Here is a 24,285-nt window from a genome sequence, read left to right on the forward strand (position 1 = left end):
TGGCTGCTACTACAGTTGTTGCCACTGCACCGGCAATTTTGTCCTCTCTTGGTTTTGCACTATCAGTGCAAATGTCGACACAGTGAAGAAGGCAAAGAATGTGTGAGTATTTTTATGAAAATAGTTGACTTTTTGGACCTTTTGAAAGGGGCTCAGAGACCGTTGAGGAATGCATGCTTTGAGAAATGCTGCTAAAGAGTTTCTGGTAATCTGGATTTTCTTCCTTATATCTTTGTGGTGTGATTTAACAGGCTTTGTTTCTCTGATAGCTCCTATAAATAGACTTGATCAGATTAGGTTTGATTTTGTTTTTTCCTGGCAAGGCTACTTCATAGATGGTGTTGGGTTTGCATTCCTGGCAGCATTGATGGTTGTTGCCTAGAACCATTAATTTATTAAAGGTTACAAATTATAATATTCTATCATTCCTTCTTCATTTATTAGCTGGAATTCTTTCTAAGGGGAAACTTTATCTGCCCAACGATATGGTTACTCTAACATACAGATCACATTGGAAAGGCAGGATAAATCCGTGTTTCCTTTTCCAAATAGTGAGTTGGTTTTCTTGAATCCTGAAAAGGTGATCAATGAGGTGTTCTTGGTTTATTTGTTTGCTTTGAATGTCGTTATGAACTTGTGGATTTCAGTTTATCTGATGTGTTTCAGTTCACTGCAGCTAAAATTAGTAAGGATAGTGAGGATACTACTTTGCCTTTCTTTGGCCAGAAGGGGCCTATTCAGGTTGGCTCTTGAATTCTTTGGAGATGACTTCTGTTGTCTTTGATAGCTTCTTTGCTTTCTTGTTTGACAAGATGTTTCAGTTTCATCTTGGACATTTCCTGTATTGAGCAGAAATCAGCTTCTTCTATGGGGAGAATTGTGAGAAATGGTATTTAGACACCACAGTCTGAAGCTAGGCTGCTCATTACTGTTGATTGATGATTGTTTCTAGATTCTTTCAGTGGACAAAACTAGAAAATACACATATTTCTAAAGATAAAACACATCATGAATTCATACTGATACTTCCATTCAAATTTAGGACCCATCAATATTTCATCAGTTGTCTATGATACCAACATAATCACTTATTTGTTTTTCTCGTGTTACAAAGACAACAGTCTTAGAACAACAATATCAATACCGCAACCAATGATGTGATTATGGAAATTTGTTTTCCAATTTTTTTAAAAAATGAAAATTAGAAATTTTATCACAATTTAGGTAGCCAAGTTGGTTATCTTAACAGAGCCTTTTTAAGGGTGTTTGCTATACATTTTGAGACTGTTTTCCTATTTCCTAGAATAACAAATTGGCAGATTATCATTTATCCATACCTACTTTTTTCTAGTGTCTTAAAACAGAAAACAAACTGCTTACAGGCAAGGAATTCTATCCATATGGCATTATGACTTTTTGTTTTAAGTGAATATGCCTTGAATAAATGAATTTCTTTTGTTTATGAATAGAAAACGTTTACCATAACACTTTTTAACTAAGAAATTTTTATTAATATTTTTTCTCTATAATTTTCCAAGGATCGTACTAGGAAAAAAATGTTAATATTTTTGAAGTAGTTGTTTTTAGATCCAGGGATATGGGATATTGTGATCAAGGAAATTGTGTAATTAAGGGAAACTGAACTAACAAGTACTAAATTAAAAACAGATTTCCGTGTGGAATATTTAGTGATATGCCTTCTTTTCCCCTTTCAGGTTAAAAAATAAATCATGACTGAATCTGCCTCTAGCACAAGTGGTCAAGAGTTTGATGTATTCAGTGTTATGGACTGGAAAGATGGAGTGGGCACGTTACCAGGAAGTGACTTAAAGGTAAGCCCTCTTTATTACATACAATTATGTGTGTGTGCATCTGTGCGTATGCTTACTTAAAATTGGATACATATGTGAAATAAAAATTAAAAGCATTAATCATAGTGGTGTAGGTTTTAGATGATACTTAGACCTCCACAATAAATTTGCAAGACAATTTGAAATGCTGATGGAATGGCAGAGCCTTTGTCACTTGGATTAGGGGAGTAAGGAATGTTTCTGCAGTATGTGCTTATTTTGCAGAAATTGATTTATAGTTTCAAGAAGGATCATCTCAGTTTTGACTCTTATCATGACAGCCTATAAATGCAGAAATGGCAGACTTAGAAGAGCTATCTTTTTTGATTTTGTAGTAATGGGCTTTGTAACTTTAAGTGAATAGCCACAATCTCTGTGTCCTAGAGTTCTCATTTAAAAACTGGATAACGTTAAAGTATTGAATAAACAGGATTATTCACCTCTCTTAAATTAATTGTACTGTAAATGTGGATTTTTATATAATGACTTGTTCAAAATCAGGTTCTTCCTGTAAATCCGTCTGCTTTAGTATAGATGAGAACTCTTTGGAGAGCAATACTTCAGTCTGCTGCTTTTGTATAACCTTGCTCTGCCTCCTTTTCCCAGTAACCCCAAACCTATTCCAGGACCACTTCTGTTGTCCCATGAAACATGGTTGCGCAAGCACCCATCTGGGAAACCAACTACCCCCATCTCTCATTTCTAATTTACTTTTGCTCTAATCCTATCTCTGGAACCTTGAACCGGTCTGTGGCCCTTTAGACTTTGTGTTTGCACTTGGTCGTTCAGGTATTTGAACTTCATGTCTCCCCAACAGGCCATTGCTGGGCTTACCTCTCAAATGTTTGGTATTCTAGGCTGTCTTGAATAGAAATTCCTGCTCCGTTATTTAGGCCTCCTGGAATCTAGTCCCTTTTAGTGGCTGCTTGACAAGTATCCTAGCCAAGCCTGCCCTAGCTCATCCTCAGTGGTGAGATTTGGACAATCTGCTTGTCATTGGAAAAAATACTTAGATTTTAGTTGGGTTGGGTTTAATTAAGTGTAATGTGCCAACATCTCTGAGTTTAGTGTAACAAAAATGTTGCACTGAGGTTTAGTAGAATCTGGAGAGGAGATTGGGTTTTCAGTTTTAGCTCTGTATGACCTTGAAAAAGCCAGTTAATCTCTTTCAGTCAAGTTTCCTCTGCAGTAAATTAGGAATTAAATGAATGCCAAGGATTTTACCTGCGCTAACATTCTCCAAATATTCATCTGGATAAGATATGACAGAGAAAGGTTGCTGAACATTTTTGAGAAAGAAAAACTGTTTCTCAAACTGGTCATGTCAACTACATAATAGCTACCCAAGCTTTGGCAAATTATTTCAATTGCCTAAGTTTTGGAAGCCTTATCTGTAAAATTGAGGATATTAGAATCTATGTGATAAGGTGGTTTTGAGGATTGAAAAAAATAATAGATACAGAACACTTAACAAATTGTATTTTTTCTGGCTTTGTGACTTGCTATGTACAGTGCCATTTTTAATTGCTTTACTCCTTTATTTCCCTTGTGTGTTTTTATCCGTTTTCTTCTCAATGGCTTTTTTTAAAAAAACTGTCACATGGATGATGAAATTTGGAAGTTTTTTCAGTTAGCTTTCAACAATAGAGTGAAGTTTCCATCCCTAAGAAATCTGGATTGCTTTAAGGTTTTCTAAGCAATGAGTTTTAGAAATTAGCCTATTACTTGTATTAAGGTAATCAGGTAATTAAGCCATTTAGTGGGTATTATCATCTGGGTTATTTGATAATGACTTTTGGACCCATCTGATTATCTGGGTAATTGCCATGTATCCAATTCATGAACTGTAGACAGTTTGATACCTCCCTTAAAAAATAATTTAAATGTCATTTTCTTTTACTTTATGACCCTTTTTATCTGAGATTCAGAGGTGACCCAATTGATTATATTACTGAAGATTTCTAATTCACTTGCTTCCTACTTAAAATCCAAGTTGCTTAAGAAATCTGATTAAGAAATTGATTTTTCACAAAATTAGGATATTAGAAAGAACTTTGAATGAATCATGAAATTTTCTTTCACATCATTCTTTGCCTATTTTATCCTATCTAGGCTTCTGTGTTTCAATGGGTAGAGGCATCTTGATTTCCTAGGCTAAAGTTAATTCAGTTAATATAGTCAGCAAATCTATAGAAGTCAATTTCTTATCATGGGAACAGGTTTTTATATGCCTCAATTTTTGCTGTTTTGAAATAACTTTTCCTGTAAAATCCCCGTGATTGTTATCCAGTCAAGTTACACCCTTCTTCACATTTTTTAGCAGTTGCCCGAATCTTTTTGGTGAAGTTCAAGCCCCTTAAGTTTACCACAAGAGTTTTTTGGTGGTCTGGCCTCTGCTTTCCTCTCTGGCCATGTCTCATTGCACTCCCACTGCCACTCTTGTTTTCTACCTAGCCCAAACCACTAGTTGAAGCCTTCACACGCTAGGCCCTTGTTACTGTTCCCTGTTGCTGGAATCCCTTCTCCACACTGGGCTATCGAACGCTTATATAAACAGAGCACAGACATCTTCTCTGGGTGCAGTAGGGGAAAGAATAGAGAACGTACTCTCTGCTGGACACTCTGCCTGCATCTTTTTATTTAATTCTTTTATTTTACCCTTTTTAAGGTAGTTTCTGTCTCTCTTGTCAGTTTACAGATGGGGAAATGGAGGCCTGGAGTAGTTAATTCACTTGTTTAGGTCAGTTACTGGCAGGGGTCTCAAAACCAGGCTTTTCTGATATTTAAAATGGATTATCTTACCACTGCTATACTGCTGTCTAAAGAGAGAAAACACCTTCATATCAAAAGAGATGCAAGGAAAATGTTACAGGAATTTAGAGGAGGTAAAATTTTATTTCAGCTGGAGGGATCAGGAAGGCTTTGAAAAGCAGATGTCATTTGAGCTTCAGGTGCCTGGAAATATGTAGGAGTCTCCATGAATACTTTAGGGAGGAAGGGAAGGAGAAGGGCTTCCAGAAGAGGGAGTAGCTTAAGAAGGTACGGAGTGTTAAGGGAGAAACAGCAAGTGTCCACTGACATTCTTGAAAATATTATAGTCATTAAAACACTTTTGCCTAAGGAAGCTTTGGAAACTTTACCACTGCCTAGTTTGTCCTTTTAAAATGCAAATTAGTATTTGTAGATTAATGTTTCAGCGCCAGCTGTAAGAACAGGGAGGTGACTAAGTGGCAGTGCAGAGGGACATGGTACGGCTTCCCATACCTGAGCAGTTTCCCTACCTGAACTTCTAATGATGTCTGAAATTTACAGAGAATTATTCTTCTGGGTCATAATGTCTTTCAGAGTCTCTCAGTAAAATGCAGATACACTCCTGAGAGGACAGCATCTTATCTAGTAAGAATAATTGCCAGTTAGCCAAGAGCAAGACCCTGCCTGCAGTAGCAGGCAGAAACCCAGCAGTAAAATTCACCACACTGTTAATGCACGGTTTTTGCCTTGCTTTGATTAATGTTGAAAACAATTTAGTTATCAAACATCTTTGTACTTAAAACACACTGGTAAGTCGATTCAAATCTCAGCATTGAAAGTAATAAAATGAAAACAATAACCTCAACAGTGTCTTCTAATGATTTATTATTAAATCAGGCAAATATAGGCAAAAGATCCTTTGACTCTACAATCAAAATAAAAGAGAGAGTTGAATCAATTAAAGTTAGTTCAAGCCAAACAAAACATGTGCAGTCCCTTATATATTTCAGGCAGAATTGTTTTCTGATTGACCTGGATATATCCACATGCAGAAAAAGTTAGCAGATGTGTTTTGTTTGCTTAATATTAAATCCCTTTTGTAAAGTTTATAATTTTGACTTTCTTGGTTGTAGAGTGGAGCCACGTGGCAAGTTTTTATACATATTTTAGATCTCTAGGTTAAAAGAACTAATGATTTAAAGAAATATAAACAAAGGTGAAGTTTCCATCATTCCAAAACCATTTGTAAAAGCATCACCAATTTCAGAACCTGGGTGTTTTATTGGCAAACATAGTGTTAGGAAATGTATCAGTCTTTCTGGAATTCTGTCTGTAGGACTTCAGTAATGTTAGCAGGACCTATCAACCTTTGTGGTCTAACATTTTCTATCATAGCAATGTTGTGGAAGACACAGTAAGCCCAAATTGAGAAATCAGAGAAAAATTTGATCCCTGTATGTTTTTGCATATGACAGGATATTTTGAAAATGTTTTGAGGTATTTAATTTTTGAGATAAGCAACTTTGGTAAGAGCAGATAGTCTTTATTTTTTTTTCAGGCTTATAGTATGCCTTGAAAACTATGAATCTTGTCCCCAGAAAGTTGTATATACAAATATCATAATTTTGCATATATTTTATGGGATTAATCAACCGTCAAAGTCCATCTGTGGATCTCTGGCTTAAAAGAGTGAACTGTGCCCCGAAGTGACATTGCATCTTTACTTTGTACTTAGACTGTAGGTCAGTTACTGGCAACACATTTTAGGAGAAAGAAAAGCTGACTGGGATTGAAGGGTGCATCATGGGAATCTTTCCTTTTAACTTTGAAAGTATTTGAACCTGAAGCTTCCAGGTGTCATAGTTCTGAGTTCTGACTTGGAGATTTCACTCAGTGGTGTTTTCTTTCTCAGTCTTTGAAATGGAGGGTGGTTTGCTGTTTTACAGCAATTTGAAAACTTAAGCCATGGGAGACTTTCTGTTTAATGTAAATGCTTGATGCTATTTCTTACGTTTTGTATTTGTCAAATAAGCATAAATTAACATCAGTGACATATGATAAAAGTAAAATTACCTGAAGTGCATTGTCAAGCTTGTGCCTATTGTTTTTGAATTTTAATTCAAATTGATTTTTTATCACATTCTTTAATATCATTAATTAATAATTATCATGGTAGCTTGATTTTTCTGCTCTTGCCCAGCAGATGGTACTGTCAGCCTTATTTTGAAATATTCTGTCTTCAGAGTGATCATTAAAAACATTTTTTTAAAGATTTCTTTTTCTATAAGTAAAGTTATTTTTAGCTCTTTTCCTTCTAAATAAACTTTTACCTCTTCCTACATTGACATTTTGGTATACACACTTGGTATAGTACTCACGTATTACCTGGGAACTGGTATCTGGAATACATAGTAGGGAGAAGACATTCTCACATTCCTTAACCATTTCCACATGTTTCGTCTAGAAACCATTTAATAATTGTGGACTATGCATAGAACATTGTTTAAGGTGCTGTTTTCACCTGATAGAAAGGATAATTATTGATACTTTTTGTTTAAGAGTTTTCCAACTTGCAGTTTAGAATGTAGTTTAGTAAAATAAATAATTCTATTGGCATGCTGACCAAATCGATATTTTCGGATTGGCAAATGGAGGGCCTTGCTTAAATACTCATAATTTGCTCATAATTTCTGTGAAAGATCTGAAACATCTTACTATCCTTTTGAATTTTGAGCTTTCTAGCTTTTTCATCACCTGCTAAAATTAGTGGGTCCCTAATGTTACTCTGTTTTATGGAAAAACAGAAGGAATACAGAAAACTGCTTGAAACCCATGAATGTGTGAGTAAACCTCACTGTTTCAGAGAGAACAAGGTCTCCACACGTAGGTAATGGCTAAGCCTTCAACACACACACACAGTACAACCAGGTTGTTGTAGAAACATACTTTGTTTGAAGCGTGCTGTCAGGTGAAAGGAAATTTTCAGTATTTGGAATGGAAATGTCCATGAAATCAAGATGCTCTTGCTTTTTAGTGATAAAATTGGCATGTAGCTAGTAGACTACTTGTTCAGGTCCCAGAGAAATTTCCAGTTATTTTAGAGGGCTACAAGTGAAGATAATGGCAGAATTCTAAAGAGCAGTGAAAGAAAGAGGAAGTGTGGCACTGGTGTCACGTGGCTTAGGCTTCAGCCTTCTGTGCTCACGTCTTAGATTGTAAGGAGAAGGATGTCCAGGCCGTTATTTCTGGCATAGGGATATTCCTTCTCTCTGAACTGGGTGAGCTTGGGCAAGACAAGTTGATTCCTGGGAAAAGAGTAATTCTCCTTTTACTAAACGTGATTTTTAAAAATAAAAAATATGACATAAGAAAAAATAAGTCTTAGTTAAAACACACACACACACACAAAGTGTGTTTGAAATGATAGCCCATCAAGTAAGCTGCCAACTCTATAGGACAGGGCAGAGCAGGGTCATTGATATCCTTCAGCAGACCCTGCTGCTTTGTTCTGTTCTCCTTCCTTGAATTCCAAAATTAGTAAAATGCAAAGGTCTTAGTATTGGTGGGAGGCGTATCAGGATATAGTTGTCTAAATTAACTTTTAACATGTAATTAATTTGCTTGAAGACTATATGTGTCAGCCATTAAATAATTACTGACTTTCCTGGGCACTTTTGTAAATTTTGCCTCTTTCTGCTGTGTTGTCGCTAGTTTCGGGTAAATGAGTTTGGAGCCCTGGAAGTTATTACAGATGAGAATGAGATGGAAAATGTTAAAAAAGCAACTGCTACTACCACTTGGATGGTACCAACTGCTCAAGAAGGTAAGGATGGGTCATCTGCATTTTATTTCTTGCTTTTGAAAGATTTGAAATAAGAATATGTAAAGTTTTGTAATAGGCTGGAACTTTGAAGGCCCCGGGTAATTTTTGTGCCTCATGTTGTTAGGTAAATTTCTATAATGAAACTGATAGGAGCCAGCATTTATATTTTAAAATAACTATAAACTGTCTTCTTTCCTAATGCCAGATCTGTAGTAGCACAAGGTTAGTTGGAAATTAAGTAAATCCATGTTGTAGCCTACACAGGTGATTTAGCCAAAAGCCTGCCACTTTTTTTCTCATCTACTCCGATGGTTGTAACTAACACCTATATGCTGATGACTCCTAAATCTACATCTCCAGCCCCGACCTCTCCCCCGAGCTCCAGGCCCGTATTTCCACCTGCCTACTGGACATCTCCACCTGGATGTCCCACAGGTACCTCAAACTCCACATGTCTGAAATGCAATTCATTTTCTATTTCTTTCTCCCCTCCCCACAAACCTGCTCTTTCTTCCCTAACCCATATTTCAGTTGACAATAGCACCATCCACCCAGTGGACAAGCAAGAAATATAGGAGTCATCCTGAATTTGTTCTTCCCATCCCCATATCCTGTTACTTATACCTCTTGATTTTTATTTCCTAATATGTCTCAGATCTGGCCTTTTCTGTCTATCATCTTTGCCACGGCCTTAATGTAGGCTCTTCTCAACTCTCATCTGAACTATTGCAGATGTCACTCTGCTTTTAATTTTACCCCCTTCCAATTGGTCCTGCAGCTTGAAGCCAGAGGAACTTACGTAGATTGCTTATCTGACACTTCACTGATTTCTCGTTGCCTTTTTAGCAGAACATACAAAGATCTGGGTGCCTGCACCTACCTGCTCGCTTTGTCTCCTCAGTCTCTGTTTCCTTCTTTGTATGTTGTGTTCTGGCAGTGCCAGCAGCACAGAGTTACGTGTAATTTTCCCAACACATCATGTGGTTTCATGCTTTCTTGCCTTTACTCATACTGCTTTTTCTGGCTCAAATGCCATTTCTCTCTTTGTCCATTTGGTAAATTCCTCTTTGGCCTTCAAAACCCTGTTGAGGCTTTCTATCAGCAAATCCTTCTCTCACCTTCCCCCAGGCTGAATGAATCACTTCTTCTGTACTACTTCTGGACCTTGTTTATGCCTCTAGTATTGCATGTATCACATTTTATTATAAATACTGGTTTTCTTGCCTCTCTTCTCTTCTAGACTGTGAGCTTTCTTGGGCAAGGTCTCTACTGTCATTATTAATGTCTAGAACAAATTGGTGCCTAATAACTGTTGGCTGAATGAATGATTAGCCTAACAATTCAGGCAAAAGGAAATGTGAGTTTCTACACAATTTGGATAGCTGTGATTCAGGAAATGTACTACATTGAAAGCGTAATAGATAAGATGTTGATTTAGCCAATTAAGTGAAACAAAATCATTCATCAAAAGATTATAAATGTGAAATAAAAGAAGATCCTTTGAAATTTTCTGAAAGATATAAATGTAGAAGAAGATTCTATAGATCGATATATGCGTCTTCTGAATTTAATGACTAGTGAAATTTTCTTGTAAACTCTGTAGAAAAAGCCATGGGCAAGCTTTTGTCCTTTCTGCAGAATATTTTTTCATTATTTGAATGACTTGAGTGATTTTTACAGAGCCCATACCCCCCCAAAACACTGTCATTTGATCATTCATTCATTCAGCAAACACTATTCTTTATTGTGTTGCTAACAAAATTATTAGAAGAAAAAGTTTGATTGTATTTTAGAGTGTCTTCTGTCATGGTTTTAATTTGCATTTCTTCTTTTCATCTTCTAGTCTTTTCAGAGAAGACTGGGATGCCTTTCAGGTTGAAGGATCCAGTGAAAGTAGAAGGGCTTCAGTTCTGTGAGAACTGTTGTCAGTATGGCAACGTAGATGAGTGTCTTTCTGGAGGAAACTATTGCAGCCAGAATTGTGCTCGGCACATCAAAGATAAGTAGGTTTTTGCCCCATTCCATCTATAAAATGAGTTTTAGATTCCAAAGTCGTGGTGCCTGAGACTATAGAAGTTTTATGCTCTCTGACATTGATCACCTATTGATACCTTTTTCGCAGAGACTTTTCCTTTAGGGCCACACGGGCCCTAACCCCTATATGGGACCTGGTGACGTCTGTCATGCCTGGTCTGAGTTGTATTACTAATATTCTGCCTGCAAAACAGCCTCTGCCTCTGCCTTCAGTCTTCCATTTCCATTCATTTGATTGTCTTCAGCTAAGAGTATTTAGTTTTTTCTGGGCTACATACACATTTTGAGGACACTGACTTTCATAGAAACATAGTTTTGTTTATATTTTGGGAATTCTTAGGTAACTCGGTTAAAACTCCACATGTGGCATAAAGCTTCCACTGATTCGTAATCAACTGAGTGGAAATGGCCATAGGGAAGAGTGTAGTGAGTTGTTTCACTGATGATCTCAAGGTGTGGACTGAGGATTATGAGACAGAGGCATCAGCTGTAACTGGTAGTGGTGTGTGACCTTCCCATTTGGGGACAGTCTGACAAAGTTCAGCTTATCACCAAGAAGGTGTTTTTCTTGCATGTCATTGTAGACTACAAAGAAATGACTGGACATTTATATTTTAGTGGCATTTCCCATGTATTTTAATCAGCACAGGCTTGGGAACTATTTTGTTTTTCTTTTTTTTTTTTTGAGACGGAGTCTTGTTCTATCGCTAGGCTGGAGTGCAGTGGCACAGTCTTGGCTCACTGCAACCTCCACATTCCCGGGTTCAAGCAATTCACCTGCCTCCGCCTCCCAAGTAGCTGGGACTACAGGCGCACGCCACCACACCCAGCTAGTTTTTTGTATTTTAGTAGAGATGGGGTTTCACTATGTTAGCCAGGATGATCTTGATCTCCTGACCTCATGATCCGCCTGCCTCAGCCTCCCAAAATGCTGGGATTAAAGGCGTGAGCCACTGCGCCCAACTGGAACTGTCTTGTTTTTCTTGGCTAACTGATGTTTCACAATGTTACACTTAGCATTTTTTCAATTGGATTTGTCATTCTTAATAACTGCTAGATCCTTGTTTGACCCTGAAAACAAATATCTTTAAATAATCAATTCTTTTATTAGTATAGATGGTAGATGTGACAGACAAATAACTTGTTAGAACCTATTTCATACATATTGCTGGCCCCCTTTTGAAATTAATATATAAGGTAATTTTCATTTTCTGCCCTGACAGACAGATGTCATATGTAATAGTTGTTTTCAGTGTTCCTGATATATGATATTCTCATGCCTACAGATTGCTCCTGGTAGTTAAAGATTTTTCCTTTGGAGGGTGATTTTTTTTTTAATGATTGTTGCATTGATAATCAACAAGTAGATGTTTGATAAGTATTGTCTCTTGTCACTATTTTGGGTTTATAAACACAACAGAGATCAGAAGGAAGAAAGGGAAATAGAAGAAGACAACGAGGAAGAAGATCCTAAGTGTAGTCGGAAGAAAAAACCAAAATTATCTCTGAAAGCTGACCCCAAGGAGGATGGAGAAGAGAGGGATGATGAAATGGTGAGTGCCTCTGCCTGACACCAGGAGCGCAGGGATGCATCTTTAGTGGGTAGCATCACAGTCACAAGCACTGCTCTGGAGCCCACTGAGTTCAAATGTGGGTTCCAGGACTATCTGTGTTAGTGTCAGTAAGTTACGTGGCCTCTGTGTGCCTTGCTGTCCTGATCTCAAAATGGGAATCATAAACAACAGTATCCTTTTCTCAGGGTGAAAAAGTGGCATGTCTTGAAATTTAGTGCTAGGGTGAAAGGGAACATTTAAAAACCTTCAATCTTGTAGATGAATCTTAAATTCCTCTTGACAACACAATGCCAATCTTGTTTCATTAAATTGCAGACAGATCTCATAAAACTATCTTTGAGTGGGCCGGGCGCAGTGGCTCACGCCTGTAATCCCGGCACTTTGGGAGGCTGAGGCGGGCGGATCACGAGGTCAGGAGATCGAGACCATCCTGGCTAACATGGTGAAAACCCTTCTCTACTGAAAATACAAAAAATTAGCTAGGCGTGGTGGCAGGCGCCTGTAATCCCAGCTACTCGGGAGGCTGAGGCAGGAGAATGGCGTGAACCTGGGAGGCAGAGCTTGCAGTGAGCCGAGATTGCACCACTCCAGCCTGGGCAACAGAGCGAGACTGTGTCTCAAAAAAAAAAAAACCAAAAAAAAACAAAAAAAACTATCTGAGTGGTTAAAAAACGGCACACAAATATCAGGTATATTGGGGAAAAGCCATTCAAAATGTGTGAATTAAAACGTAAATATCATATTCCTAAAGCATCTATTAATGGTTTTATAGGAAAAGGGAACTTTGAGATCTGGAAGCGTTTCCGTTAAGATCGGTATTGTACAACTGTACAATACCGGGAGTCACTGTTCTAGGAGCTGAGAATACAGGGATGCATAAGACAAATAGATGACAGAGTCTCTCCTGGCAGAGACACTGCATACTTGTTTAGGGGGTATTTAATCTACAAACAAAATGAACAGGAGAAATGTCACCCAGTGGTAAGTGCTACACTGAGAATTAAAATAGGGCATTAGGATTGGCTGACTGCTTTAGGTTGGGTAGTCAGGGAGCCCTCCCAAAGATGATGGCGTGAACAGTGTGATCTGATCAATGAAGAGGAGTCAGCTATGTGAAGTTAAGAGTGAGGTGTCTTCTGGGTAGTAGAACTTCCAGAGGAAAGTCCTTAAGGTAAGAACTTGCACAGCATGTTCTGTTCGAGGAAATAAAAAGAAGTCTGGTCATTGTGGTTTAGGAGACGGTGGAGTAAGATGAAGTTGAAGAGGTATGTGTGGTCCAGGGCATGTAGGGTTTTATGGTAAACAAGAGTCGAGGGTGTTCATGTATTCTGAGTGTCAGGCAAAGCCTCTGGAAAGTTAAGACAAGGGAATGCTTTGATATGATGTATGTTTTAAATGACCACTGTAGCCCTGAGTGGAATCAGGGAAACCAGTTAGGAGTTTATTGCAGTAGACATGTAAGAAGGCTGAAGAAGATGGAAGTCTGTGGATTTGGGAATCAATGTTAGAGGTAGGGTTGTCAGAGTGTGTGAGGAAAAGAGAAAAATCAGGGATAAAGCTCAGAATTTTGGCTTTAACAATTGGCTGGATAATCCTGTCTCTTACTGAGAATGGGAAGATGAGGGTGGAGTGCAGAACAAAGAGTCCTTTGGCCATGATGGGTTTGAGATGCTGATTAACCATCCAGGTGAAGATCCCAAGTAGGCATTTGTCTACAGCCACATGGAGTCAGGGAGAGGAAGCTGAGGATGTGGATTGGGAGTATCTGGCCTATATAAGATGACCTTGAAAACCCAGGGAAAGGGACTAGAAAGAGTAAAGAAGGGAACTGGATTGGAAAAGACATCAGCAGAGGAGACAAAGAGGGGCCAGTGAGGCGTGAGGAAAATCAGAGCGGAGTGGTCACACAACTGAGAGCGGAAAGTGTTTCAAGGAGCGGGGAGCGGTGTCCATGCCCTTCCAGCAGGTAATACATGGATATGGTCTTATTTTGTAACAACCTCAGGCCAAAAGCAACGCAGTTTTCAAATGAACTATATTCTTACCTTCCTTAAAAGTTACAAAGTAAAACTGAAGAAAAGAACAACAGAAAAAGTGCTTTCTGTTCTCTAACTGTTCTCTAAAAGCTCTCTAACTGTTCACTGGTGCTGATTTCTTGAACTTTAAAGTCATAATTTTCCTTTCTTTTTGTAGGAGAACAAACAAGATGTAAGAATCCTGAGGGGTTCGCAGAGAGCACGGAGGAAAAGACGAGGGGATTCGGCTGTATTAAAGCAGGGTGAGCTGACGAAAATAAAGTCTTACTTGTAACTTTATGAAATTGGAAATGGTTCACACAGGTGGAAATTTTAGTCATGCCAGTTAAAGTATTACTTCAGGATTTTCTTTGATTCAGTTTTGTCAATAAAGATTGAGATTTTGAGTATAAGGAAAAAAATGAAAATTCATAACTTTCAAGTGGTTTCAGGGTAAGCATGAGAACTGTCTTCCTTCCTCCCTCCCTCCCTCTCTCCCTCCTTCCCTCCCTCTCTCCCTCCCTCCCTCCCTCCCTCTCTCCCTCCCTCCCTCTCTCCCTCCCTCCCTCCCTCTCTCCCTCTCTCCCTCCCTCCCTCTCTCCCTCTCTCCCTCCCTCCCTCTCTCCCTCCCTCCCTCCCTCCCTCCCTCTCTCCCTCCCTCCCTCCCTCCCTGTCTCCCTCTCTCCCTCCCTTTCTCCCTCCCTCCTTCTCTCCCTCTCTCCCTTCCTCTCTGTCTCCGCCTCTCCCTGTCTCCCTCCCTCCCTCTCTCTCTCTCTCCCTCTCTCCGTCCGTCTCTCTCTCTCCCTCCGTCCCTCTCTCTCTCTCCCTCCCTCCATCCCTCTCTCCCTCTCTCTCTCTGTCCCCCTCATCAAGTAGGTGTTTCCTGCCTCTGCTTCTTTATAAAACCTCTGTTCTTGTTCATTTCCCACAGTTTTAGGTTTTTAATGTTCCCTCTCAAAACACGAGCTCCTGGCATGGAACCTGTTTTTTCCCTCCCCTTCTCATCTCTTCTCTCTTCTCTTCCCTTCCCTTCCGTCCCCTCCCCTCCCCTCCCCTCCCCTCCCCTCCCCTCCCCTCCCCTCCCCTCCCCTCCCCTTCCTTCCCCTCCCCTCCCCTCCCCTCCCCTCCCCTCCCCTCCCCTCCCCTCCCCTCCCCTCCCCTCCCCTCCCCTTCCCTTCCCTTCCCTCCCCTTCCCTCCCCTCCCCTCCCCTCCCCTCCCCTTCCCTCCCCTCCCCTCCCCTCCCCTTCCCTTCCCTTCCTTTCCCTCCCCTCCCCTCCCCTCCCATCTTCGAGATGGATTCTCACTCTGTCACCCAGGCTGAAGTATGGTGGCGCAATCTCGGCTCACAGCAGCCTCCACCTCCTAGGTTCACCTGATTCCCCTGCCACAGCCTCCCAAGTAGCTGGGATTACAGGTGTGGACCACCACGCCTGGCTAATTTTTGTATTTTTAGTAGAGATGGGGTTTCATCATATTGGCCAGGCTGGTCTCGAACTCCTGACGTCAAGCCATCTGCCCATGTCTACCTCCCAAAGTGCTGGGATTACAGGCATGAGCCACCGTGCCTGGCCCTTTTTTTTGTTTGTTTCATTGTTCCTCAGGCAGCATTTTATTTCCAGGAAGAAGCCAGCCCTGGAGCCCTTCCCTTTAGTATTTGTCTCGATGTACTTTTCTGCTTATTCTGTGTGGACCTTGGGTCACTTCCATAGAGGCCCTGGGGGATGTCCCTCACTAGGCTCTATCCCCTTGCCTGTCTCAGCTCGCAGCCTGCACAGTCAGTCATACTGTCCCGACAAACCAGGGCCATGAACCAGGTGCTCCTCCTCAGTGCCAGGGCGCATTCTAGCCTTGTTCTGTTAATTCCTCAAAAAACTGGAAATAGCCCCACCTGCCCCAGGCAAACAGCTTAACTTTTGTGTCTTTTCAGAGATGGCCTTCTATTTTACATCACTGAGATGAAGGGTGTAAATTCCTCAGTTCCTCTGCACTCTGCCTTGAAATGTCTGTTTCTTTCACCGTCATTTCCCCTGCCCTTCTTTTTCACCCCGGATGAACTTCAGGCCCCTGGCTCTTCTGGGACCTTGTTCCTTCAGTCACATTTTTTCCTTAAGTTTTCCGATTTTTTTCTTCTCTTTGTATACTCTACCTTAGCCTGTTCCAGTCTCATCCCCAAAGTACCTTTCTCTCAGCTTTGCTACCCATCAGGCTATTATATTTTTCCTTCATTTCCAGTATTTGTCAAATTAATCCAAAATATATAAAACTAATATTAACTGCTCCATTGTTTTTATCACTTATGTATTCTTTTTGCACCTAAAAATCTGCTTCTCACTATATTGATTGTTTTCCTTCCTTTTCAAGATTAGCAGCCACTCAATGCACTGGCCTTTCCACAGTCCTCAACTTCTTGATCTCTTAGGGAAAATTTTTTGAGCATCCTGCTTCTAGAAGCTCTCCCTTCCTGTAGCTTCTGTGGTAAACGTGTTTTCTCTTGACTTCCTGTTGTTTTCTTCCTTTATTCTAAGTTCTTCCACTTCCATCTCCTACCCTCCTCACTGTGGGTGCAAACCACAGTTCACTTTTTATCTTGGTTCTTGGGAAGAGGAGTCAGGAAGAGAGACAGAGAGATACCAGTCCTGGAAGTCAGAGAAGAGCTAGGCAGAGTATCAGTCAGGGACGTGTGAGTTCACAGATGCATCACTGCTGGCTTAGATTTGGAAATTCTGTCATTTCAGTCTTGCTTGCCTTTCAGGTTTGCCTCCTAAAGGAAAGAAAGCGTGGTGCTGGGCATCCTACCTGGAAGAGGAGAAAGCGGTGGCAGTGCCGGCGAAGCTGTTCAAGGAGGTATGGGCCCTTCTAGAGACATAATCTGTAAGGGCACAGGAGCTGGGATACCAGCCTGAATTAGGATTGTTGTTGCCACTGAAATTTGACTTGGGATCATTTTTTCAGCATGCAGTTTTTGATGCATGTGTTTATATGGAGGGCAGTTAACATTGACATGTGTGTCCTCCCCGTGCCACATGTGTGGGTGTACACTGACACGTGTGTGCTCTTCTCTCTCAGCATCTTATGGGCTTGCAATCATGAATTTTAACAGGGATACTAATACTACCACGAAAAACTAGCAGATGAAGAAAAAATATTAGGAAATTTCATGTCAACATTGTGGCTTTGAGAAATTAAAAATGAGTTACTATGATTTACGTATTATCACAGCAAAACATCTAAAAATGGGTCACTATATTATATTAGCTATAATAAAAGTGTTTTATCATAAGTGATTTAAAATCAGTTAACAATATAGATATCAGATGTAGTTCTGAGTAACAGTTGATTTCCCTGGACTAAACCAAGAATTGGGGTCCTGGTGTGGTGGCACATGCCTGCCTGCAATCTCATCACTTTGGGAAGTTGAGGCAGTAGGATCACTTGAGGCCAGGAGTTCGAGACCAGTCTGAGCAACATAGTGAGACCCTGCCTCTAAAAAAAAAAATAAATAAAAAATATAGTGGAGCGTGGTGTTCAAAGTTGCCATGAGCTACAATCCTGCCACTGCACTCCAGCCTGGACAACAGAGCAAGACCCTGTCTCTAAACAGACAAACAAAACACATACAAAAAAACAAGGGTTGGTAAACTTTTTTGGTAAAGGGCCAGATAGTAAATATGTTAGGCATTTCAGAGCATGTGGTCTCTGTTGCAACGACTCAGTTAGGTCGTTGTAGCACAAAAGCAGCCATAGAGAATATGTAGACAAGTGGGCATCACTATGTTCCAGTAAGATTGTTTACAAAAACTCATGGTGCACTGGATTTGACCCACAGACTGGAGTTTGCTGACCCTTGATTTAAATTATTTCATTATATTTAATCATGGTATGTAATTAATTTGCCATAGATATATTTTTATGTAGGTATGAACATAGCAAGCTTTTAAAAAGTGATGAATAATAAATGTTAGTAAATGTTAGGACGATTATATCTACATTAAGAATATTTAATTTAAATATAGTAGTAATTACATATAAACTTGTTCTCTGTAATTATTTTCTGTAGCTTTGGTCCTTTAGAGAAGAGAGTTTTTCACATTAAAAAAAAAGTTTAAATGTAACTAATTCCTTGAATCAGTAATGAATGCATGTGATTCAAAATATAAAAGTACTATAATCATATAAAGAATGTCTCTCATAGCCCTGTCCCCCAGGCACCAGATTTGCCTCTCCTGAAGTAACCAGTATTACCAGTTCTTATATTCCCTTCCTGGAAAATTATATGTTCATATAAACAATATATATATACACAGATCCTTCCCTTTCTGTCTTCAACCAAATGGTAACATATGTTGTATACTTTTTGGTCTTTGCTTTTTTTGTTTAACTTGACAGTTTGAAGATGATTCTATCTGAGTCATGAATCTCTTCACCATTCTTTTATAGCAATACATAGTATTCCATCTTAGGCCTGTTCTGTAATAATTTACGTTCCTCCGTATTGATTTGCACATGCATACATATATACTTTCTAATCTTTTGCTATATGTTTTAGTGAATAATCTTCTATAACAGTCATTTTTCATGTGTGAAAATCTCTTGGATAATTTCCTAGAGTTAGAATTGTTGTATCAAAAAGAATTTTTTGATTGATATTATGAAATTACTAGAGGTTGTACCAATTTGCATTCTTCCTAGTGATGTATGCATGTATCTGTTTTCCTACAGCTTTACCAACACAGTGTTGTCAAACTTTTTGATCTTTATCAGCCTGATAGGTGAAACGTATCTTAGTGTAATTTTACTTTGTATGTCTCTTTCGCATGAGGTTGAGCATCTTTTCAAATATGTAAAAGACAAAGGGTATACGGCATTACATTTCCTTTCCTGGGACCTTTGTATAGCCTTGGTCCATTTTCTCATTGGGTTATTTATTGATTCTTTTTCTTTGGATTTTTAGAAGTTATGTATTTGGTTAAATAGTCTTTATTTTTAAAATGGTAACTATTTACATCTTTAACTAGGCCTTTGGGATAAGGGACTAAAGCTGCTGTCATTTTGCATTTTAGCATCAATCCTTTCCGTATAACAAAAATGGATTCAAAGTTGGCATGAAATTAGAAGGCGTGGATCCCGAGCATCAGTCTGTGTACTGTGTCCTCACCGTGGCGGAGGTAAGCTTTGCCTCATCTTTATTTTTAAAATAAAATGGTGATTATGGGGATTTAAAATGAGGAAAAACTGCCATTGGATGTATTTCATGCCAGGCACGGTGCTTACTGTTTTGTGTGCGTTATTTCGTTTAATCTTTATAAGAATACTGTGCACGTTGTGATTTTTCTCAAGCTCTGTTCTGTAGATTAGGGAACTGAGGCTCAGAGTGATGAAGTGATGGATACAAGACCACACAGCTTTAAAGTGGTAGAACCCGGATTTGAACCAGTGTCTGTCTGATGCCATAGTCCTTGCCATAAGGAACAGACCAACAGATACTTAGTTTTTTTTAGTATTTCAAGGTATCTCTGTGAAATTTTTCAGGAAAAAAATGACCAAGCCAAATATATAAATATATATCTCAGTCTAATATATTACTGAGAGTACTTTAAAAACTGTGACCACACAGCTTCAAAGTGGCAGAACCAGGATTTGAACCCATGTCTGTCTGATTCTGTAGGCTTTGCCGTACTGTATTCCTTAACATAAGGAACAGACCAACAGATACTTTTTTTTTTAGTATTTTAAGGTATCTGTATGAAATTTTTCAGGAAAAAATGACCAAGTCTGTTATACATACATATATTACCAAGAGTACTTTAAAAATGTGATTCCTCCTATGCTGGCCTTCTCCTTGCTCCCTCCCTTGAGCCAGAGGTATATCTATTTTAAAAATTTCTCCCCAAAGAATAAGATAGTCTTATGTACTAGTTTTAGGTATTATACTATTCTTTAATTACCTAATGAACTTATAAGAAGGTTGGCTTCTGCAGAACACAGTACCATGTGATAGCTGGATGATGACAGCCTCAGTCAATGATAACATACAGTTACATAGGGCATACTATGTGCCAGCGGCTAATCCAAGTACTTTTCATCTGTTAGCTCTTTTATTTTATTTTATTTTTTTGAGGTGGAGTCCCACTCTGTCACCCAGGCTGGAGTGCAGTGGTGTAATCTTGGCTCACTGCAACCTCCACCTCCCAGGTTCAAGTGATTCTCCTGCCTCAGCCTCCTGAGTAGCTAGGACTACAGGCGCATGCCACCTTGCCTGGCTAGTTTGTATATTTTTGGTAGAGATGAGGTTTCGTCGTGTTGGCCAGGCTGGTCTCGAACTCCTGACCTCAGGCGATCTGCCTCAGCCTCCCAAAGTGCTGGGATTACAGGCGAGAGCCACCACGCCCAGCCCATCTGTTAGCTTTTATTAGTTCTCAAAACGACCTTTTGAGGTAGAACCCTTTCCCTCCCATTCTTCAGATGAGAAACCTGAGGCATTGAGTGTTAAAGGAACTTGCAGCTTGTAATAATGTAATACGTAGTGAAAGGAAATAACTGGATTCTCTTACTCATATCAGAAAACTGTTGTGGAACATTTGTGTAGATTTTATTTACAGTGAGAATACTGACATTCTCAAACTTGATCAGACATTGTATGTTCTCTTCTTCCTGCACTCAAGTTTTTGTTAGACCCTTTTGAGTTGGAAGAGGAGTGTCACAGTTTCTTGGTGGATGCTTTGTGTTTGTCCTTTGAAGTGGATGATATTGCCCAGCAAGAGCGCAAGGCGGGAGTTGCTAGCCCTGAAGAATACCATCATGTAAGAGATGGGTGCAGGAGAAAGAATAGAGCAGGATCCTGAAAAGGAACAGCGAGAGACAGAGAAAGGAACCAGGAGAGGGGCCTGCAGTAGGAACCAGGGAGAGCAGGCAGTTGAAGTGGGGAAGAAGCAGCAGTGTCAGATGCTGTGGTTGTTCTCAAGGAGCATGAAGGAGTTGTGTCTTGCGCCAGGGCGACTGGAGCGTCTGGGGACAGAATTGAGTTTTACAAAATCATTGTGAGGAAGCGGTAAGTATAGACTGCTTTTGAGAAGTTTAGCTATAAAAGAGAAAGGGAATTTTTATGATATGTGTCTGTTTTTCAGCTTTTGGTGTTTGCCGGTTTATTTTACCTTCCCTATTTTTTATTATAAAAGTAATGTTTGCCCATTATGAAAACTTCAACTGTTAATAGTTTAAGAGTGCATATTAATAAAAAATAAAAGACCTGTTTCAGATCCCACTTCCTTCCTCCCATATTCCATATCCCAGAGAGCATGACCCTTAACAGTTGACTGTGTGCCTTCCAGATGTTTTCTCTGTGTATAAAAATATGTACTGCATTTTGTTTTTGACACACACACAAACACACACACACACACACACACTTTTTTTTTTTTTTCTGAGACAGGGTCTGTCTCTGTAACTGAGGCTGGAGTGCAGTGACGTGAACATGGCCTCACTGCAGCCCCAACCTTCTGGGCACAAGCGATCCTCCCGCCTTAGCCTCCCATGTAGCTGGGACCACAGGTGTGTACCACCTGATGCCCAGCTAAATTTTTTTTTTTTTTTTTTTTTTTTTAAGAAACGGGGTCCTGCAATGTTGCCCAGGTTGGTCTTGAAGTCCTGGGCTCAAGCAGTCCTCCCATCTTGGCATCCCAAAGTGCTTGTATAACAGGCATGAGCCACCACACCTGGCATACAAATTCTTTTTAACCGTTGCGTAGTTCTCCATTTTATAGAATTGACTTTAATTCATTTAACTGCTCTCATATTGAACAACTGAGTGATCTTCATTTTTTCATTATTCAAAAAAAAAAAAAAAGGTCCAGTGAGCATCCTCTTACCTCTGTAAGTAGGTCTAGGATCTATCTCTAGAATTGCCAGGTGAAAAGTATGGACATATAAATTACATTTAAATTTTTGATGCATATTGCTACTTTTCATATTAATTTTCTCTTTTTTCTCTCCCTCCCTCCCTCCTTCCCTTCTTGCCTTTCTTTCTTTTTTTTTTTTTTTTCGCCCCTTTGCAATGCAATGGTAAGATAACATAGTATTTGAATTCTGAAGAAGCCACTAGGGAGTAGAGTATTGGAAGATTCAGAGAAGAGGCCTGGGAGAAGATGGGACTCAGAGTATATGCAGAGATCCAAGTCTTAGGCAGAAGGAGGAGTCTCTTGCATTACAACAGGAAGGTGGAGCAGGAAGAAGTAGGGCTCATGGATACAGGGAGGCTTGTCCGTTTGGAGGCACACATTTGGGAAATCTTCTTTGGGTTAGAAGGCAAATTACTGGCTGAGAGTGAGGATGGAGAAAGTGGGATTAGAAGCTGAAGGAGAAGGAGGGGGATTTGAAAAGACCACAGTGAAGAATGGGAGAGGGAGTTGGACAGGACCATCTAGGAGAATTGCTAGGCAGTGGCAAAGCCCAGCATTCAGGTGGAGTTGATTTTTGTTGGTCCATTTTCATTATTCGCAATAGTTATGCTCCACAAATTCCCTTGTATGGAACCATTTCTCTTAGGGGAAATAGAGGGTTAGCTGCCTGTGAGCCTCTGGTCACATTTTCGTCTACTGATCAGCATATAACCTTGTTTTATGTGTGTTTCTGTTTAAAGACACCTCATTTAATGTGTATTGTTCATTCATTAAAAATTGAACTCACAAGTAAGAGCACTATCACTCCTGCCTGATGAAGCTTATCTATCACAAGTATCTTCTCTGTAAGGCAACATCACAACCTTTTGGCACTTAGGGACACTAAACAACACCTCAGCACTATGGCAGGGGTCATTTTAAACAGTAGCATCGCCCAAGAAAAGCACAAAAATGTAGAACATGTGGCACTAAATGGACCACATAAAAGACACTTGTTCCCAGTACGAGAACTGAAACAAGAAGGTAAAGTGCCTTCTTGATTGACTTCAGCTGGGAACATGCATGTTGAGTGACTCAAAAGTGTTGTCAGTCTGTGCATGTCCACGAACACTGCGAGTATTATTTTGGGGTTACAAATAAATTGTAGCAATGACTTCACAAATGTGGAATACAGTGTGTGAATAATGAAGACTGGCGGTATGTCATTTTTTCCTTCTCATCACCATTTACTAGACTTGGTTAGGTGGAGACAAGATGGATACCTGAAATGATAGAATGTCACCAGGCAAGTATTTTGCAAAGGATATCAGGGCAGAAATTTTAAAATGTTGGCAAGAAAATGTTTTTTAAATGATTGCTAGGAAAGGAAGGCTTGGGGTGAGGACAGCTGCTAGGGAGGAAGTAGAGGGATCAGTGTGAGACTAGCGTTTCTGTTGAGATTGAGGAAGAGGCATCTGGGGGTAACTGGGTTTGCAGACTGGAATAGGAGTATGTGTCCCAGGGTTGGATTTTTAAATTTAATACTAAGAAGCAGAGCAGTTCTTGTTGGGGACTAGATTCATGGGAGTGAGGGCTTGAAGTAGAGAGGAAGGGAGCCAAAATGCCAGGGTATTGGATAAGTCATCCATATGAATGACGAAAGTACTCAGATGGAAAGGAAGAGAATAAGCCAGGGCTAAGTGTTTGGGTGGTTAGCATGAGGGAAGAAGAGGAGGAGAGTCGCTTCAGCCACATGGCTCGAGCCTCGGCGGGGGAGAACTGGCCTAGGCTCCGTGGTGTGGTGGGAGGCAGCAACCCGTCCTGTGTCTATGGGAGGTAGAGTTGGGAACATGAGCACCCTTGGGGAAAGGCTTGAGAAGGACGAGCTAGGTATGACTGTGGGCAAAGAGGGTGAGGATGTAGGAGATTGTTTCTCGAAGCATAGCTTTCCAGTGAGCCTGAGATAGAGACTATGGGGAGAACAGAGAGAGCTTGGCTCAAGTGAGCAGAAGCTCAGAACGGTGTGCCCACAAGGAACTAGAGGCTGTAAGTTACTAAAGGGCTGGGCTCTTAGGATTGGCCAGAGATAGCTGACTGTGAGAGAGAGGAGAGAAGCAGCCTTCTTTACATGGGGTGGCTGCAGGGAGTGGGGGTAGCTCCTGCTTTACTTGAGAGATTATATTTCCCAGGGATTCCAGTCTCAGCTCTATGGAGAGACTGTTCTCTCTGGGGGGAGTCAGCTTAGTTGTAAATTTTATGTATGTGGTATATCAATACATTCTAATTGAGAAAATACTGATACATAAGAGAAAATATTAAAAGTCCATCATTCCCATTTTGCCCCTTCCTTTTCACTACCACTT

At 40.0% G+C, this 24,285-nt stretch overlaps 1 protein-coding gene across 12 annotated transcripts in view; it reads left to right on the plus strand.

The window, feature by feature from the left end:
* The window catches only part of L3MBTL3 (L3MBTL histone methyl-lysine binding protein 3), a 123,092-nt gene that overhangs the window by 22,973 nt on the left and 75,834 nt on the right, over positions 1-24,285 (plus strand). For 7 of the 12 annotated variants that reach the window (XM_024249139.3, XM_054558151.2, XM_054558148.2 and 4 more), the window contains exons 3-10: positions 1,716-1,832; positions 8,313-8,424; positions 8,785-8,859; positions 10,268-10,427; positions 11,879-12,011; positions 14,226-14,310; positions 16,801-16,892; positions 19,109-19,213. In XM_024249139.3, coding sequence (XP_024104907.1) covers positions 1,731-1,832; positions 8,313-8,424; positions 8,785-8,859; positions 10,268-10,427; positions 11,879-12,011; positions 14,226-14,310; positions 16,801-16,892; positions 19,109-19,213 — 864 coding nt within the window. In that variant the 5' untranslated portion in view covers positions 1,716-1,730. The remainder of the gene's footprint in view (positions 1-1,715; positions 1,833-8,312; positions 8,425-8,784; positions 8,860-10,267; positions 10,428-11,878; positions 12,012-14,225; positions 14,311-16,800; positions 16,893-19,108; positions 19,214-24,285) is intronic. The other 5 variants (XM_024249141.3, XM_063724981.1, XM_024249142.3 and 2 more) reach the window with 1 other exon arrangement.

This window comes from Pongo abelii, chromosome 5 (assembly GCF_028885655.2).
Source record: "Pongo abelii isolate AG06213 chromosome 5, NHGRI_mPonAbe1-v2.0_pri, whole genome shotgun sequence".
Lineage (NCBI taxonomy): Eukaryota > Metazoa > Chordata > Mammalia > Primates > Hominidae > Pongo > Pongo abelii.